Raw genomic sequence first — 20,587 nt, forward strand, 5'->3', positions numbered from 1 at the left:
CAAGAACAGGAGCCCTAGATCACCGTAAAAGAACTTGTCGCTACAATTACAATGAATCAATCTCAGTTTCTCAATGGAAAACTAGAAATAAACAAAATCCAAGTCTCTCATGTGGCGGCTACTGAGTTTATATGAAAAAGGGTGAGTTAGGGTCGGGGCGACTAGGAGGGGGGCACCCACAACATGGGCTTAATGCCTAGCACAATACAAGGCCAACTTGGCCCAAAATGATCCACGATGCTTCTAGAGCTAGGACCAGAACCAAATGAAAGGTTTTGTCTTCTTCTTTCCAACGCATCAAAGAACGCCTCGTTTCAATATCGTATGAAGGAGATATTGTCGTTTCCGTCCAGGATGGTCGGCTGAATCCGAACCAAACGCGAAGACCAAGTTGGTGACAACCTGTAACTTGGAGAAGGCCAAGGCTCATGTGTATCCGTCATGGTGACATCCTCGTCATGGAGGAAACCTCTCGGCTGTATACTTATTGGTCCGTAACCCAGGCAACCGAGCCCTCACTCCGAATTCGATATGGTGGGTGAAATCCGAATCGACGTGCACAGGCGAAGTGCGAATCCAAGAACGTCGAAATTTTGTTTTGGAGCACGGACTTACCCCGAGGAAGATCCGGATTTCCCAATCAACTCAATCCGATTTTGAGCCGCAAGAGATGGTTTCAGAGTGCCATACCAAGACGGGGCACCATGTCCAGCAACGACCCGCCGGCCGCCGCCGGCACCGGCTCATCTCCCAGAGGATCAAGCCGCCACCCGGCTTGACAGGATGAAGGCACGTGCCAGGCATGAGCATCTGCGTCCGTCCGGTCTAAAACTGACCAGGATCTAACCTGCTCTAACCCTGCAGATGGGTCTGATCCATTCTCAAGGATGTGGTAACAGCCTGAGCTGCCTGAGCAACGGCATACGATTGCAGCCATACATCTGTTTCAACAAGACAACAACTGACAGAATTTTGCCATTCAGAGATTAAAATAAATTCACAAATTCAGAGTTAAACAAGTACACGCTGAAATTAGACTGGTCGGCGAACCTGCAACATTAGGAGACTAAATCTCTTCAGTCCAAACAATGGCAAGGGCGATAATCAAGATTGGTCAGCCCGTACACTCTACACTGCTTCACTGAATCCGAAAAGAACAGAATGGAAAATGTCAGGCACATAAACGTTGCGATTTCAGCTCAATGTTGGACACAGGAGTGGGGAGTAATCTAGTACATTTGCCTCAAAACAGAATGCACAGGAGAGGAACAGAGAAAATTCCAGAGACATAGGAACATAAACAGCAAGTGGCTGCAACAATGCCTGGTTCTGACATACAGTACAATTCCAGAATAATGCTAGCATGGTTCTCACATAAATAAACCACACATGGTTGCACCTTACAGGCTTACAAGTTCAGACGTTCAACAGAACACAAGAAAACTCTAATGTGAGATAAATTCGCCTACACAGCCTTCAGACAAGTAATGCATCAAGAATGATTCCAGGAACATCATTCATCTATAGAAAATCGTTGGGGACAGAAGCTGGGTCTAGCTCGTAGAAGCCACGGAGCTCACCACCATTTTCTTCTGTCAGGCAGAACGAGGGTATCCGGTGAGAAAATCTCATGTTCTCCTTCGCTCGTACCTTTAATGCCCCCCTTTGATTATCAAGCTTGAACACAGCGACATATCCATCAACTTTGGTCAAAAAGTCAAATACTATGCCAGATCTAGTGCGCCTCTTTATCTTGCCTATAGCATACTCGGCACGGTTGCCACTAGGAGCCCAATCAGGCGACCAGTTCATGTAGATGGCCCAGATCTCACCTACTTGCGGATGAATTTCAAATTGCCACTTGTTGCTAGTCTTTCGGGCATGTACGACATGAGAGAAAGCGCCATTTGTGTCATAAATGGCTTTCCAGTCTCGAACCTGAAATGTACCACAGCTTGTAGCTATCCCCTGCTCCAACCACTGTTCCTCCTGCTCCTGTTGAGGACAAACCTCAAGCCAGGTCAAATGCACTTTGAACGGCTCCATCTCAACTTCTCTTACCCAGCCATAGAACTTGGGGAATTCATCAACATCACTGTATAAAGCCCATATTTGCCCACATTCGAACTTCTCATGTGAGCGGAGTTCTTCAAAATTGTGGAAAGCAGAATCAGGATATGTGAAAGTTTTGGGGGAAAGGCAATTCTGCTGATAGGAATCACCAAAATCGTTGGCACCATGGGCATTTTCCTGCGAGAATGTATCTTGTTCAAAAGAGGTATACTTATGATTTTCCATAGGCAAATGTGCTTCACAGTGATTTTTCTCTAGAACAATATGCTCAGTTCCAGGATCCATTCCAACATTCATGCTATCAGTTCTCAAACCAACGGACATACTGTTGGTAGACTTGTAAGAGTCTAGAGCAACAGAAGGAAATGCTGCATCCAGGTCAGTGGGGAGAGATGCACTGTCCAGTTCCAGAAATCCTCCTGGGACGCCAACTTTTTCATTTCCAGTTGTCCTATAAAAGGGGATCCTGTGAGAAAACTGGAGTAGCTCACTTGATGTTATTGTGAATGAGGATTTGTCCCTAGCTGTCGCAAATAAACTGACAAAACCCTTAATCCTGACCAGTGGGGTAACAGTGAAACCACCATCAGCTGATATATCTGACAGGACTTCCACAACTTCATACTCATAGGATCTATGGTTATCTGCATCTGAGCTCCATTCCATGCTCCATCCCTTGTAAAGAGCCCATACCTCACCCTTAACAGGGTGTATCACATACGAATTTCTTTTGTTACCGTCCGCACATGGAACAATGTGAGAAAACATGGACATGTTTTGTGATATATCTCTTGTTTTCCTTAAGCAAAATTTTCCACAAGCAACAGGTAGTTCTTTGTCGGTCCATTTGTTCTCTTCTTCATTCATTGGATCATGCTCCAGCCAAGCCAAATGTACTTTGAAGTCTGAAGCATCAAGCTGCATTATTCGAGCATAGAATCTTGGCATACCATCAAGGTTATCATAAAGGGCCCAGATCTGACCAACTGAAAACATATTGACATCCCTGAACTTCTCAAAATCAATGATATTTGGATGATCAGGTAAGGAGAGGCACCCAGAATAGCAACTCTTCTCACCAATGGTATCAGTAGCTTCAGAATTGACATTGCCCTGATCACCGACAGTATCAGAATCAGCATTGCATTTGTGTGTTGCAATTCCATTCCCTTGGCTGTCCATTTCTCTATGGTGATGTTCAGAAGATTGATTGTTAGAACAAGCAATATTATCACTAAACATTTTACCATCACCAGATTTAGCATTTCCTTCATGTGTTGCATTTCCATCCCCTTGACTGTTCACTTTGCTGTAGAGATGCTCAGCTGTTTGATTGTCAGCACGAGCAGCAATATCATTAAACGTTTCAGAGTCTCCAGAACTAGCAGTGACATCATGTGTTTCATTTCTGTGCACTTGGCGATTGCCGAGCAGATGTTCAGCTGATTGATTGTTCGAACTAGCTACATTACCATTAAACATTTCATCATCATTAGTGTTAGCACTGCCTTCATGTGTTGTGTCTCCATCCCCTTGGCTGTAAACTTTGCTGGAGACATGTCCAGCTGATAGATTGTCAGCACCAGCAACACTATCATGTGTTGCATTTCCGTTAGCTTGGCTGTCGACTTTGCTAAGGCAATATTCAGCTGATTGAATAGCATCGCATTCATGTGTTGCATTTCCGTCAGCTTGGCTGTCGACTTTGCTAGGGCAATATTCAGCTGATTGACTGTCAGCACCAGCAACATTATCATCAAATATCTTGTCATCACTTGAATTAGCATTGCCTTTACGCGTTGCATCTCCATCCCCTTGGCTGTCCACTTTGCTGAGGTGATTTTTAGCTGATTGACTGTCAGCACCAGCAACATTGACGCTAGATATTTTATCATCACCGGAATCAGCATCAGAGAGTGAATTGTACTTTTCGACCCTCTTCCTTTTGTTGTTACAGGAGTCCCTGCTGAGGCAGTTGTCGGCACCATCATCTTGCTTTCTTTTACCTGATCTGACAAGACTGTCAGACCCTGCAGTATTTAGCGTTGTAGATGCATCTTCTCTACTCATGTGTTGAGTGGCAACAAAGTATGGATCTGGAGGATCTGGCATCATCCTACTTGTACACTTGTTTACAGAAGGTGTAGGAGAGTGAATTAGGTTTATTGTTGAAGATTCAACTACCTCACTTCTTGTCCCTGTGCAGCTACCCTCCTGATCACCATCTGGCCTGCAATCCCATTCTACATGTTCATCACTTTTTCTAGCATGCATCATTGGCTCAGAATCCACATTCCCTCCTGTTTTATGAAGCTTACTGTTCTGGAACTGTGGATTGCAGACACCATGTTTTTGACGTGAAAACATTTCAGATGAAACTTGAGAATTATTTGGAGCAGCAACAAGGAATCTTGAGGGAACAGCCTCCTCATGTAGCTTGAATGCAAAAAAGTTTTTGCTGCAGTCATCACAGCAGATCAAAAAGTTCCGCTGATAATACACAAATCGCTTCCAGCAGTGTGGACATATGGTCCAGAAGACCATTACAAAGTCAGATGGTGGCATGTGTTCAGCCACATCACTTTTTCTTGCACGAGTCCCATCTGCTAGCCATGTAGTTTCCTTTGACATTTCTTGGGGATCACACTGTCTTTTGATGTCATATCGAGATCGCTTCACATGATCACACAATATCGTATGAGCTTCTGAAACCAACTTGAAAGCAGCTTGAGCACCAGGAAGAGTATTTTTACTAGGGTGAAGTAAAAAGGCAAGTTTCTCATATTCCTTTCTTATGACTGTTCCATCCACTGTTGCCTCTACTTGGAGGATACCATACCAGTCCATGTCTCCATTGACCTTCACCTCTGCAGCACAATGCACCTCACAGATAGCTAACAGCTGGGGTAAGTTTTCAAGCTTTGGATAAAGCCTTTGAGCTTTAAGTGCAATCCTTTGGGCACCCAAAAAGTCTTTAGTTTTCACCTTCCTTAGAGCAATTTCTTTGGCAAGTAAGGCCTCTTCTTTGTTGAACTCCATCATAATATCTAGCAAATTGTCCCAATAGCCTTATGATACACTGCTACCAGGCTGACGTTAGTACACACTGGCCAACATGCTTTCAGGAACAGACTATCTTGAAGCAGTAGTAATGCGTTGGATCAATCTATGCAACACAACTAGAACTTTTAGCGCATCAAGTCCTGCATGTATACAAAGAACAAGTATGTTAGCCATGACAAAAGCTTAGTAGCGCCAGAAAACAGCAAAGTTGTGCAAGGATACTATTAGTTGGAGACGACATAACATTAATCACAGATGTGAAAATTGAGGATGGATGAATAAACTGTATTGCCACTTATTACATTTAACTTGCTACTGGTAGACATAACAAGAAATAAAATACATAAGCAATAGGAAATCTTGCAAATCTGACAGTGGAAACAACTGGAGTAAACCAGATATAATAACTGCATGGTGGCTAAATCCATAAGCGCGCATATAGCTACTTCTATCAAGTAAGGATTTGAACCAAATCCACATATGATTTAAAACTCCTATACGAGACACTTTGATTCACTCAAGATTACCAGGCAGTGCTTGAACATAATAGGCTAGCTCACACAACAGAAATTCTTTTCTGGAGTTCTCTGAAAGGCATAGGATGAGTTATCATTTAAGCATAATTTCCAAATCAATCTGTATATGCACTGTGTTTCCAATTCCTCGTGCCCCAAAAGGTCTTGTGGTCAATACAGTAATCACAGAGGCCGGAAAAGGATTACGGAAAATGGATCTTCCCACAAATCAATAGCCGCAGCACTATAACAATGGTAAAACTGTAGCTGGAACAACTCTATGACAATCATGGAGATCACAGCGAGGACGTTCCAAAAAAATTAGGGAGGATTTTGTTCAGGACATCAACCATAAGCCTTCTAAGCACATCCATAGGATAGCTGGAAAAGGAGGCCCCCGAGCTGGAGCAAAGACTACAGACTACAGAGGGACTCGACAAGCATCCCTCCCCCCAAATTTTTGCTAGCGCGGACAAAAGGCTGCCTCTTTGGACAGATTCAACTCGCGCATTGCAGCCGATCGTCGTACAAATCGAGAAGCACGGGTACCAATTCCTACCTACCACAAAAGATCAATGTGCCATTCTGCTGAAGTAGTACTAACCGAATCAGATGTCCCTACGACTACCTCTCACTCGCCGCGCTCCCACGCGGCCGCGCATCAAGCGAAACAGAGCAGCGGCGGCTATCCAAGAAAGGTGGGGAAGGACACGCACCGGCGGCAGGAAAAGGGCGGCCAGGGGAAGGACACGCTCTCGATTGATGGAGAGGCCGGCGCGGGCGGTGCCGGGAGACGGGCAGCGGCTCCGGCGAGGAAGCGATCGGTCGGTGGATCGATTGGGGCGGTCGAGTTTTGCCGCAGTGACGGGCAGAGCGCAGTGCACGCGTGTCGTGTGAGGAGTGGGTGGTGGTGCGCTGCAAATGACAGTTTTGCCCTTCCGTTGCCTTGAGATCTTCGTTCATCACTTGACTCGATCTCGTGATTAATGGATGGATGGATCGATAGAACAGACGAACAGTAAGAGCTGTGGCTTAGCTATCTACTCTACTTTTACCAACCAGTAATCGTACCGATAACTTTTTTATTAATTGTCTAAGATTTTTTTGAAATAAATTAACCATCTAAGATGTGAATTGTATTTTGTAAATGAAGAAAAACTAAAAATTTCCTTTGACCATGCGTGTTGAGATTCATGCTCTATGGTGAGTTGGGGCTCAGTTATTTACTCTTACCAACATGTAACCGTACTGATGTGAGTAGAGCTGGGATTTGAGCCGTGCTATTTGTGGGCCGCTCGAAGCACGATATTTTGGGCACAATCCATAAGCACGGCATGGTACAATAAATTTTGGACCATACCGGTACGGTACAAATGCGAGGGTCGTGCCGTGCCTAAAATCTCGGCACGAGGGGTGGAACGGCATGGCACAATATCTTGGGACGTGCTTGGACCTGCACGGCACGGAAATATCCCATTAACACATCCGTAGATTATATCATCCTAATATCATTCGTTTTATGTGTCATATAGCCTAACATAATTACTATCATGAACGGAAGCCACAAAATCTACCTTACAAGTATGGAATCGTGATAATAGTCATTCGTAACGTAATAATGTTGAGTTCTCATATGCCACAAGTAGTCATAACATTCGTCTACAATATTTATATAATATGATTTATTTCCTCTATTAATTTTAGAAATTATTTTCTATGTATGAGAGTAAAAGTACTTGAGCAACAATAAAAGACAAACACATGTATTGTGAGGATCATGCTTAGGCTAGAATGGTACGAAGACGTACCGGCGTGCCACGACCGTGCTTGGGTCTAGTAAGAGGCTTGCCATGCCATGCCGGCATGGCATGACGTGTCTACAAGTCTAGGCATGATACAGCACTCCGGACCGTGCCGACGGCTCGGATGAGAGTTTTATTTATTGTCTAAGATGTGAATTATATTTTCAAATGAAGAAAAACTAAATAATTTTCTTTAAAAATGCTTCATGGTCTACGGCCATGATTTATTTTTTCAGTAAGTTTTTTATAATTTTTCATGATGTATATTTGATGTCGTACCTATAAATATTTTTTCTATAAATTTGATTAAGTCTGAGATAGTTTGACTTGAAATACATAAAAGTAGCTATATTTTAAAGTGGAGTATGATATTTCTCCAGTGCTAAGGGAAGTGTAGCTTTTTTTTAATGTTATATTTATGCGCAACAGTTTTGGTGCCTGAAACCGGAGTACTCATCTGGTGCAAAGAACAATACTAATTAAGCAAACAATGATGATATCCCCCGGTGCTTACCACACAGTTTTCTTTTTGTTTTTTTTACGATTACTATACAGTTTCAGTGCATTCAGAAAGAGTTGCGTGAAAATTGTCAGAGACCACGATTCCAACACCTATTTGAGATTTCACATGAACAAATAAATTCACAGCAAAATGCGCAAGAGGAACATTTACACGAGAGAAATAACCAAATCCAAACAACCACCTAGCCACAAACACTGAGGACCTGATCAGATAACAGTGCGACGACATGCAATGCGTGGTTCTCCTCACAGTCTACAATTCAGATATAACAGATAGCATATATGGTACTAATATTTTCCCTACAGGTTCAGACATTTGCTGGACCTTGCAATCTTGAGACCAGTACATCGACAGCAGCAGTCTGGGCAAGATCCTTCCTACCAAAGAACGTCAGGAACAGCGGCCGGGTCAAGCTCATAGAAGCCACGGAGCTTGCCGCTGTTCTCTTCTGTCAGGCGGAACGACGGTATCCGATGCGAAAACCTCCTGTTCTCTTTTGTTGGTATCTCCAACGCGCTCGATCGTGCATCAGGCTTGAACACAGCGACGTGGCCGTCAACTTTAGTCAGAAAGGCAAACAATGTGCCACCTTCAGTGCACTTGATGACCTCACCGATAGCATACTCAGCTCGATGACAGTTCCTGGAAGGAACCCAATCGGGTGACCAGTTCTTGTAGATCGCCCAGACCTCACCTACCTTTGAAACAATCTTAACCTGGCATTCTGTACCAATTTGAACAGTTGTGACCATATGTGAGAAGGCACACTTTTCATGGCACTCAGCTGTCGAATTCCCAATTTCAAAATTACCACACCTCATATGTATGTCATGCTAGGGTCTGCGGACAGATTGACCAAACGCGGATGGCCGCACAACACCACTTGCACCCTCTGCAGACCGATCATGGAGACTAGCCACCGCATCTTGGCCCAGTGCAGATACATTGGGAGAATCTGGGATCTAACGGCGACATGGATAGCGCAGCCAAGGCTCAGGCCAAATGCATGGCGGCCCTCATCCAACGCAATGGAATAGTAGACTTATATAACTACGACACCGGATTCACCGCGTAAAGCTCTGAGAAGTCTGACTCCACTCATTATGTGGGAGATTTGGAAAGAACGAAACGCGCGTGTCTTCAACAGACACGAGAGAACGACGACGCTTATGGTGAAAATCAGGGAGGATGCGTCAGCTTGGCAGTGGCGGGGTGAAAGTCCTAGCGTTACTTCTACGCGAGAGTAGTCCCTTATCTTGTCGCACGGCTCACCGCACGGCACGCCGTGTTTTCCTTTCCTTTTGTTTTTGTTTTTTCATGTAAACTCCTGCTCTATCAATGAAATAGGCACACACTCGTTCGTTCAAAAAAAATGTATATCATGCTCCAACCAAAGTTTCTCCACCTCGTTCTGAGGACAAGCCTTCAGCCAGGTCAAATGTACCTTGAATGGTTCTGTCTCAACTTTGCTTAATCATACATAGAGGTTGGGGAGTGTATCTTTGCTGCTGTAGACAGCCCAAATTTGTCCACGTTCGAACTTCTCACATGAGCGGCCTTCATCAAAATTGTGGAATTCAGAATCAGGATATGTGGTACAGCGACGAGTTCACTACTCTTGCCAAGAGAGTTCATATTAATTGGAGAAAATGTTGTGGCAAAGTCCCATGGAAGAGCTGCAGTACCAGTTCCAGGAACCCTTCTGATACCCCTGCCTTTTCTTTTCCATTTGTTCTATAACAGGGGATGCTGTGAGAAAACCGGAATAGCTCACGTGATGGGATCAAAAAATGGCACTTATCCTTTGCTTTCGCAAATAGACTAACAAAGCCTTCAATTCTGACCAAGGGGTAGACAATGACACCAACATTCATTAAGAAACCGGAAACTTCAACAACATCATAGTTGCAGGACTGATGGTTATCTGTGCATGAGTTCCATGGCATGCTTGATTCTTTGTAAAGAGCCCATACTTCACCCTTCTTAGGTTGAATTTCCAATGAGATCCTATTTTTGCCTTTTACCCAAGAAACTCTATCACTACCGGACACAGTCAAATTGCCGAGTGCCAGGGGCACTCGGCGAAGGGCAGAATACCCTCAGCGAACCGTTTGCCGAGTGTAACACTCGGCAAACGGCACACGGCAAATATAGAGTAGGCAAACACTAGTTCGCCGAGTGTTTTGTGTCGGGCACTCGGCAAAGACTTTGCCGAGTGCCCAGAAAACACTCGGCGAACAATTATTGAAAAAATAAAAAAAAATCACGCACCGCCACTGCTCCGTCGCCGCCGCCGCCACCATCCTCTCCTCTTCTCTTCAGGCCCCGGCGCCGGCGGATCCGGTGGAGGGGACGGGCGGGCGGCGGATCCGGGGGCCGGGGGCCGGGGGCCGGGCGCCGGGGGGCCGGGGCGGCGGCGGCGGATCCGGGCGGCGGCGGCGGATCCGGGGGCCGGGGCAGCGGGCGGATCCGGGGGTCGGGGCGGCGGATCCGGGGGCCGGGGTGGCGGATCCGGGGGCCGGGGCGGCGGCGGCGGATCCGGGGGCCGGTGCGGCGGCGGGGGCCGGGGCGGCGGATCCGGGGGCCGGGGCGGCGGGCGGCGGCGGGGGCCGGGGCGGCGGGCGGCGGCGGGGGCCGGGGCGGCGGGCGGCGGCGGGGGCCGGGGCGGCGGGCAGCGGCGGATCCGGCGGCCGGCGGTGGCGGATCCGGGAGCGCGGGACGGCGGGCGCGGGACGGCGGGCGGCGCGCGGCGGCGGGGGCCTTCGGGCGGCGGCGGGAGGGAGAGAGGAGGGAGAGAGGAGGGAGTGAGGGGAGTGAGGGCCGGCCGGGTGAGGGGAGTGAGAGGCCAGGGGGCCGGGGGAGGCACTTATTAATTGGGGCCGGGCGGATGGTTTGCCGAGTGTCCTACGTGGACACTCGGTAAAGAGTTTTCTTTGCCGAGTGTCCAGCGTAGGACACTCGGCAAACGTTTTTTGAAAAAAATTTAAAAAATATCCAACAGTTTCAAAAAAATACCAAATTTTCACACAAACCAATATAGGTTTTCTACTTACTATACAAAAAGTTTTGTAGTCAAACCGAACTCGACCGTCACTTCGACTCTAAATTTTATCGAATCCTTCTTAAAGTTACTATTCTTCTTCTGAGATGCTTCGGTTTGTAATCGTCGTACATGATGAAATGTGCAAAACCTTCTCAATTTTTTTCCACAGCCTCCACGTATTATATCATCACATCATGACAAATCTTAAGATTTTAAGACTTTGATTGTTTTTTTTACAATTTAAAAATACTACTGCGACACGTTCATGATCGTGTTTCCTGAACAAGATGTTCGAAATTTCTTTTCATTTCATGGGTCAGGTCTCAAATTGGTCCAAATAACATGAATATCATTTTTCTACTCATTTTGTTCCATAATTCGAATCACTTGCAGTTCAAATTTGACTTATACCAAAAATTCCCTTGAAATGCAATTAATTAATTAAATATAGCAAATAAATTCAAAAATATACCAAATTTTAACATGGAGTACCACATGTTGTATGTGGGGAGTAGAAAAAATTTCATGGTGAAAAGAGGAAAAAAAAAATTTTTTTTGCCGAGTGTCAAAAAAAAAACACTAGGCAAACCCCTCTCTTTGCCGAGTGTTTTTTTTTGACACTCGGCAAACCCCCTCTTTGCCGAGTGTTTTTTTTGGCACTCGGCAAAGAGGGGGCTTTGCCGAGTGTTTTTTATTTGACACTCGGCAAAGCCACGATTTGCCGAGTGTTATTTTTTTGCCGAGTGTTTTTGGCTTGGCACTCGGCGAAGAGCTTGTTTGCCGAGTGTCCGAAAAAAAACACTCGGCAAAAAGAAAACACTCGGCAAATTTAAAGTTTCCCGTAGTGTATGGGATAAGTACATGGATGGGTCTTGCAGTACATATGATTCCCCTAAGGAAAAGCTTCCACATGCAACAGACAATTCTTCATAAGTCCACCTGGACTTTAGTTCATTCATTGTGTTGTGCTCCAGCCAAGTTAATAGAACTTTAAGGTTGGCAGCATCGACGCGATTTATCTGAGCATAAACTCTTGGTATCAAATCATGATCATCATAAAGTGCCCAGATTTGACCAACTGCAATCCTTTTAGAGTCTCTTAACTTTCCAAAATCAAAGAAGTCAGGACACTTATAGGTAATCTCAGTACTGCCATACATCTGATATATGTGTTGAATTTTCTTCCTCTTGGCTGTCCATTTTGCTAGGAAGGAGTTCAGCAGATTGATTCTTAGTCACAGGTATATATTCACTAAACACCACAGAAGATCTCAACATTGTAACATTTCCCGAAGCAGAATCAGAGAGTGAATTGTCCACCATTTGCCTTTTATTGTTACAGGAGTCTATTGTGGCTGCTGTCAGTGCAATCATCTTGCTTCCTCTTACATAATCCCTCAAGACTGCAGTACGCTGCAGCATTTAGCACTGTAGATGCATCTTCTCTACTCAAGTTCTGATTGGCAACAAAGTTTGGATCTGAAGAATCTTGCATTATACTTTCAAATTTCAATTGTACCCTTGTCTCCCGAAGGTGAAAAAGGGTGAGTGTGGTTGACAGCTGAAAACTGAAGTACAGCACTTCTTGTCTCTGGCCTACCTTCCCTATCACCACATGACCTTCCATCCCATTTTGTGTCATCACTATGTGAGGCATGCACCAATGATCGGAGTCCATGTTCCCTCCTGCAGCACAAACCTTATTGCACTGGACCTGTTGATTAGGAACACGATGTTGTTGACATGAAATCATTTCTGGTTGTACTGGAGAACTGTTAGGTGCAGCTGATAGTAATCTCGAGGGCACAGCTTGCTCATGCAGCTTGAATGCAAAGAAGTTTTCGCCGCAGCTATCACAGCTGACTAAGATTCATTTGGTAGTACATAAATTGCTTCTGACAATGCGGACATATTCTGGACCGACAATCAGGCCAAATGGTTATGCCTTATTCTGGACCGACAATTGGTTGGGCAACTCATCCCCTTACATACTTGCTCCGGAGCTTTGCCAAATGGTTACGCTCAAAATCAGGCAAACAAGAACAGTAGCTGATGCATTGAGGGAGAAACAGTGGATCAAGGATGTTGTCGAGCGCGCTACAGTGCGCTCTCTGAACCAATATGTTGAGCTGTGGCACATCGTTTCGGAGATCCAACTACAACAAGGCGCCGAAGACAAAGTGGCTTGGCACTGGGAGAGCACTGGGATATATTCTGCGCGCTCTGCCTACAAGGTTTTCTTCTTCGGCTCAACGAATTACCCGGCATACACAGCTGTTTGGAAAGCATGGGCACCCCTCAAGATCAAGTTCTTCGTATGGCTGGCCCTCAGAGAGAGGATTTGGATGGCAGCGCGTCGTAAGCGACATGGCCTGCAGAACAACGATGATTGCACACTCTGCAGCCAAGAATCAGAGACAGCGGAGCACCTTCTTGCTCGCTGCAGTTATGCTCAACAGGTTTGGTTTGCTGTTGTCAGGTGATTGGCATACCCCAGATGGCTCCGACAGCAAATATCTCTCTTCTGGATTGGTGGCTGCTGAAGAGAGAAAGGCTTAATAGCACCAGAAGAAAGGGGATTGACTCTACCTTCATGCTAGTTTCTTGGATGATTTGGAAGGAACGTAATAGCAGGGTATTCAATAGAGGAGAAACGAAGATGGCACAGCAGCTGATAGAGACAATTGCGGCTGAAGCAAGGCGGATATGGTGCTCTGCCGGGGCAACTAAGTATGGCGGCCATAGGTTGGCCAGGGTGTGCAATGACAACCTAATATTAAGCATCTAGTTGCTGTGGGATGTCTAAGTTGGCCATGTAATCCTTTTCGTAATCTTAATCCATGTGCGTGCGCCCGGTTGACCCGTGTTGTAAAATAACTTTTTCTCTCTACTTAATTGAATGATACGTAGCTCTCTAGCGTATTCTAGAAAAGACAATGCGGACATATAGTCGAGAACACCATTGTAAAATCACTTAGTGTTGTACGTCCACCCATATTACATTTGTCTGGATGATTTTTGCCTGATTGTCGGATGACATTTCCCGTCACTTCTCTGGAAGCATGCTGTCTTTTCATGTCATGCAGAGATCGCTTCACATTATCACACAATATCGCATGAGCTTCTGAAACCAACTTGAAAGCAGCATAGCACCAGGAAGAGTATTTTTATCAGGATGAAGCCAATACGCAAGTTTGTCATAGTGCTTTGTTATGACTGTGACATCTGCTGTTACCTCTACTTGCAGAATACCGTACCAGTCCAAGTCTCTGCTGATCTTTGTCTCTGCTGCGCAATACACTTCACAGACAGTTAACAACTGGGATAAGTTCTCAAGCTCTGGATAAAGCCTTTGAGCTTGACGGGCGCAATCCTTCATGCACAAGAAAAATCTTTATTTTGTAGCTTCTTTACAGCAATTCTTCTGGCCCTTACGGCCTCTTCTCTGTTGCATTCCACCATAGTACGTGTCTAGCAAGTTCTCCCAAATAACATTTCAGTACATCAGTTGCTGAATGTATACAAGTATAAGTTTGTTGGTAATAGAAAAAATTACACATGATAAAATCTTAGCTGTTGAACCCACAATCACAAAGCTATGTTGATTATACAAGGACACTGCAAATAGGGGACATCGTATCATCAAACACCTATGTGTATCAAGGATGTAGTACTACTTATTGCATTTAAGGTTCCTGTGAGAAGAACTTAATGATATAATAGACGTGAGCAAACAGTAAATGATAAGAAATTCAAAGCTAAGCCTTTTACTGGACTGGGGACAGGGGTTAGCATGATACAATTACATGATAATAAAATTTAGAATTGCCTTCACCATTATTTGTAGTCCATGAGGATTTGACAGAAGTTTGTTAATGTTATAGAAATAGCTACACAACAGACCTAACTCAACAAACTACATATCTCAAACAGATAATTAACATATCAAGCCTGGCAGCAGTGTCAAAATAGGAACATACTGTGAAATATGCCCGAAAAAACTACATATCACACTAATGAAGATATAAGATAAAGATTCGATCAATAGACAAGCAAAAAACACAAGGACAAGTACTTGAAATAGGTAACTGAAACATCTCAAGTAAAAGTCAATACATTGGATCAGGTCAATATAATTTATTAGCGCCAACACACAATTTTTTTTTGACAAATATGCTAGCCTAAATATTTATGTCAATGTTACAACACTTCATATTTTGCATCGCCACAAGGTATTTCTAGCACTGTAGTTTGTACCCTCTTCATGACAACTTCGGCCTCAGTTCTACAGATACTATCACTATTCATCAAGAAACTGATAATGACCGCCACAGATCGAAATAGTCAAGGCATAACATTTTACATTTATTTTTCACAGTGGCACAGCGCAGTCCCTAAACAAAATTACTGGGATAAAGGACAGGAGCATCGACCGGCCCAGAGCAAGAGGGAGAAAAATTGGAGGCTAATAATTGGGACAAGCAACAAACTTGTCCCCTCTTACTTGTGCTAATGTACCACGCAAGAAGAATCCACTTTGTGCACAGAGGCCACCTCTAATCCACCTAATTGCAACCGATTGAATTGCTGCACACAGGTGACAATGATACCAGAAACCTAGCATCGAAACGACACCAACTCCTGGCACCCAGATCAGTGAAATGTTTCCCCAATTCTATGAATTAAGCGGAACAAATCCTTCACCACGACAAAACCCACGAATCTTTGCTCCCAAATCCCACGTCCCCGCGCGGATCGAAGAACAGGGGGTCGAGAGCTTGCGTTCCGTAGCACTATATAGGCATATAGCAGAGTACCGGTGCCCAGCAACAGCAACCTAGACTAGTCGCAACCAAGCCAAGAAAATGGAAGGAGGAGGAGGGTATGCGGCGGCTACGGGGGTCCGGCAACTCACCGGAACACGGAGGTGGCCCCTAAACTAAACCGGGTGTCGGCGGACGGCGGCGGAGTGGAGTGATCGGCGGAGGCCGGCGGCAGGGGAGTGGGGTTTTCCGCAGCAGTGATGGGCAGGTAGAGCGCTTTTTTACTCTCCCCGTCTTTTTTCGCGGAATTTGCGGTTGTGCCATCGGGTTCGTTTCTCAATCCTCAAAATAGCACCGGACACTACGGAAACCGTGAAAATGCCGAGTGTTTTTATCTTTGCCGAGTGCAATCTATCGGGCACTCGGCAAACTACATGATTGCCGAGTGTATCCATGTATACAATCGGCATTCAAAATACAATCGGCAAACGACTTGTTTGCCGAGTGTCATGAACGAAACACGTGACAAAAACGACAATGACACTCGGCAAACAACATGCACTCGGCAAATCTCTAACACGTGCCAAGCACGTGCGATAGCCGTTACGAAGCGTGCCGGACGTTTGCACTTTGCCGAGTGCCCGTTAGCGACACTCGGCAAATTATACATTTGCCGAGTGTCCGTCCCTAGGCACTCGGCAAACTACAGTGTTGCCGGGTGTCATTAAGGCACACTCGGCAAATCTCTAACACGTGCCTAGCACGTGCGACAGCCGAGTGCCGGACGTTTGCACTTTGGCGAGTGTCGGTCCTTAGGCACTCGGCAAAGTTTATGTTTGTTGGGTGGTTTCTGTAGACACTCGGCAAAATAACAATTTTTTTCTTCCCTGCCCTCCAAACTTTTTCCACTCTCCACACACAACATACACAACATGTGATACTACATGTTCAAGTTTGGTATATTTGTGGATCAGTTTGCTATATTTAATAAATTTATAGCACAAATAGGATTTTTTCGGTTACGGGCAAATTTGAACTGCAAGTGTTTGAAATAATGGAATAAGTTCAGTGGAAAAATCCTATTCATGTTACTGAGTCCACTCTAGGGCCTTACCCAGGAAATGAAAAGAAATTTTGAATATCTTGTTCAGAAAATACGACCATAACCGTGTGGCCCAATGGTTTTTAAATTCTAGAAAAAGCAAACGAACTCTTAAAATCACGAGATTTGTCAAGATCTCATGATGTCATACGTGGAGACTTTGGAAAAAAAATTGAGAAGGTTTCGCACATTTTGTCACGTACAACTCTTACAAACCGGAGCATCTCGAGAGAAGAGTTTAGAAGTTCAGAATGATCTATTAAGATTTGGAGTCAAAGTGACGGTCGAATTAGAGTTAGACTTCAAAACTTTTTGTATAGGCAATGGACAACATAGATTGGTTCCTTTCAAATTTTGGGAATTTTTCGTATCCTTTTGATAACTTTAATGTATTAACTTTAATTATAGAATTTAAATTGAGATAAATGAAATTTGAGCTATAACTGCCTAAAATAATGGAACAATATTCGTAGAAAAATCAAATATGTATTGTTAAGTGATTTTGATCGTGTTTGTCGAAGTACATCGAAAAAAATTTAGTAAAGGACGTTAGGAAGTTATTTGTACATGAAATATCAAAGAACTTTGCCGAGTGTTTTGGCCTCAGACACTCGGCAAACTTAGTGTATGGGCCCATAGCAGCGCATATACCGTTTCGAATTGGTTAAAAAAATATATTAAAAAAGGGTTTGCCGAGTGTTCTGGATCCGGGCACTCGGCAAAATATGGTTTGCCGAGTGTTTTGGATCTTGACACTCGGCAAACTCTAAATCCTATCCACTGCGCACCGCACACGACCACACACGGTCACAGACTCCCCTCGCTCCCTTAGACCACTTTGCACACCTCCGGCTGCCCTGTACCCACCGCCGCAGCACCTGCCGCCCCGCGCCTCCGGCGGCCCACCCCCGGCTCCCCTCAGCCGCCGCCACGCTCCCTCCGACCGCCCGCCCGGCTGCCCCTGCGGCCCGCCATTGGTGCCGGCCCGGCCGCCCCTCCCCTGCCAACGGCCGGTGGCCTCCCCGGCCGGCTCCTCGGCCGCTCCTGCTCCGCTGCCTTGGCCCGCGGTCGGCGCCCGCCCCCTGCCAGTTCCTGCCCCGGCCCAGCCGCCCCTCCCCTGCCCGCGGCCGGCGGCCTCCCCGGCCGCCCCTGCTCTGTTGCCCCATCCCGCGGCCGGCGCCCGCCCCCTGTCGGTTCCTGTCCCGGCCGGCAGCCTCCAAGCTAGGAAATTGTTGAAATTAGAAAAAATTACGATAGGTGATTGATATTAGAAATTAGAAAATGTTGAAAATAATAAAGAGGTGGTAGGATTATTTTTCAGAAATTAGAGGCATGAAATTAGAAAAATAGAAAATAGAGAGGTGGTAGGATGTCTAGAGAGGTGGTAGGATTTTTTTTTCAGAATTTAGAAAACTAGGATGTCTATTTGCTTGTGAAAATTCTTTGGTGTGGATGTGGTTGTCGGCCGTCGTGCTGTTTCTTTGGTGTGGATGTATTTGTCGGCCATCGTGCCATCTCTTTGGTGAGATTGTGGTTGTTGGCCATCTTGCCGTCTCTTTGGTGAGAATGTGGTTGTCGGCCATCGTGTCGCTTTCTTTGTTGCAGGTTTTGGAAACCTCCTCATGCAAGGAGCTGGTGCCGAAATTTTGACTTAACAGTACTATGTTTCTTTTCTTGTAGGAGAGGCTCACAAGGACAGTCCTCGACTCGTCACTTTGCAGGATAGCAAGGTGAGGCATCTTACACATCTCTTTCCGTTTGATGTTCGTATATCACGTAACCTAGTTAGATGTATCCCGTTCGAAAGAGATATGGTTGCAAATATGCAAATATTTGCATATCTATAACCGTATCTATTTTGAATTGTCCATGTTTTTTGGACAGCCTGACGATGTGTAGGTGCGGTTAGTTTCCATGCTCTACTCCGATCCATGAAAGAGTTTCAGCAGCACCTTCCTATTGTTCTCCGGATACACAATCTCTGATCCTAGACGTGTATTTGGAGAACAGCGGGAAGGTGCTGCCGAAATTCTATCTCGGATCGGAGTAGGGCATGGAAACTAACTGCACCTACACATCCTCGGGTGGGATTAGGACCTATCTTCACCTATTAGACGGTATAGGAACGTGTAGATACAACATGATTTTTTATATTACTCGTTGTTATGCTAAAGGATGGATGACCGTGAGTGGATGTACACGTGCCGCTCTAGTCAAGATTCATTGACCGATGAATGGATTGAAAAGATTGATGCATTCTTGGAACAGGCGTTTGCTAGGGTTAAAGGAGCTAGTGTCACTTGGTGTCCGTGCAGTAGATGTGCAAACATGTGTCGAAAAACCAAGCTAGAAATGGGCAAACATCTTGTGAAGAACGGATTTACGTCAGACTACACCAGGTGGATCTACCATGGATCTACCACTCTCTCCCAGATCTGAGCAAGGAGCACGAGCTCGAGCCCAGCGATACGCCCACGGCCGACCACTGCACAGTTTCAGATGGAGGCTCTTCAAGTTCTTTCTATTTCATTCATCGTTCGTTGGTTGTTACGTACTTTACCTTTGCATTGTAATATTGTGATGAAAAATTGTAGGCCCAAGTGGAGAAGCAACAACAAGACATGGAGGCGAGGGTGGAGCGGATGGTTCATCAGAGGATGGAGGCCGAGTGGCAGAGGATGGACGAAGAAAATCGGTTGAGGATGGAACAAATGTTTCAATACATGCAAAATATTGCTACTGCTACGAGTATGGGTACACCACTGCCACAGCCACCGATGATATTCCCTCCACCTCAGCCACCCACACATACTCCTGTGAGTCACTTGAACTTTAGTTTCAATACTTGACTTAGTTAGCTCAAACATGACTTAGTCACCTCAAATGACTTAGTTAGCTCAAAGATGACTTAGTTAGCTCAAATGATATCAATCTTGTCTCACACGTCTTCTTCTATGTGCAGAATCAATCGGTGGCTTCGAATACCCAAGCTCAAGACCCAGATTTGTCGCAGCGGTTTGCAGGGATGCCACCTCACTGACTTGTGCATTGTTTGTGAACTACTTGTTTAATCTCGAACTTATACTTGTGGAATTATGGTTTGTTGAAACTAGAACATGTACTCGGTGATTTGTGTGCATGTGACCTAACATATATGCCTGTGATGCTTATTATATGCCTGTGATGTAATATACATGCATGTGATTTTTGTTTGAGAGGGGTCCTTTATACGTAACAAAGCAGTAAAAATAGGGGGGTTTGCCACTTTGCCGAGTGTTACACTCAGCAAAGGGCCGCTTCGCTGAGTGTTTTGGATTATACACTTGGCAAAGCGGCTATTTCTGTCATTTTCTGCTACTGTTTCACCGAGTGTGGTAGTTTTGCCGAGTGTTTCGGCTTATACACTCGGCAAAGAGGCAATAAAAATAGGTCTGTACGCGCCACTTTGCCGAGTGTTTCCAAGTAGCACTCGGCAAACTTGCTATATTTTGCCGAGTGTTTCCAGGTGGCACTCGGCAAACTGGCTGACCTTTGCTGAGTGCTTCCAGGTTGCTCTCGGCAAACTGGCTGGCCTTTGTCGAGTGCTTTTCTGTGAAGCACTCGGCAAAGGCCCTGTCACCATGCCGCGCCGTTATTCCATCTTCACCGACGGGTTTTTTTTTTACCGAGTGTCATCTGACACTCGACAAAGATGTTAGCCGAG

General features: G+C 45.3%; 1 protein-coding gene and 1 pseudogene across 1 annotated transcript; both read right to left on the bottom strand.

Moving 5' to 3' along the window:
- Window positions 1-1,260: 1,260 nt before the first annotated feature.
- Window positions 1,261-6,552, bottom strand: LOC117866275 (uncharacterized). Its single transcript, XM_034750442.2, has 2 exons — window positions 6,368-6,552; window positions 1,261-5,276 (listed from the first exon to the last, which is right to left on the bottom strand). The coding sequence occupies exon 2, from the start codon at window positions 5,113-5,115 to the stop codon at window positions 1,522-1,524; it is 3,594 nt and encodes a 1,197-aa protein (XP_034606333.1). The 5' UTR covers window positions 5,116-5,276; window positions 6,368-6,552; the 3' UTR covers window positions 1,261-1,521.
- A 1,801-nt stretch (window positions 6,553-8,353) lies between these two features.
- Window positions 8,354-9,567, bottom strand: LOC140220278 (uncharacterized; annotated as a pseudogene).
- Window positions 9,568-20,587: the final 11,020 nt, after the last annotated feature.

This window comes from Setaria viridis, chromosome 8 (genome assembly GCF_005286985.2).
Source record: "Setaria viridis chromosome 8, Setaria_viridis_v4.0, whole genome shotgun sequence".
Lineage (NCBI taxonomy): Eukaryota > Viridiplantae > Streptophyta > Magnoliopsida > Poales > Poaceae > Setaria > Setaria viridis.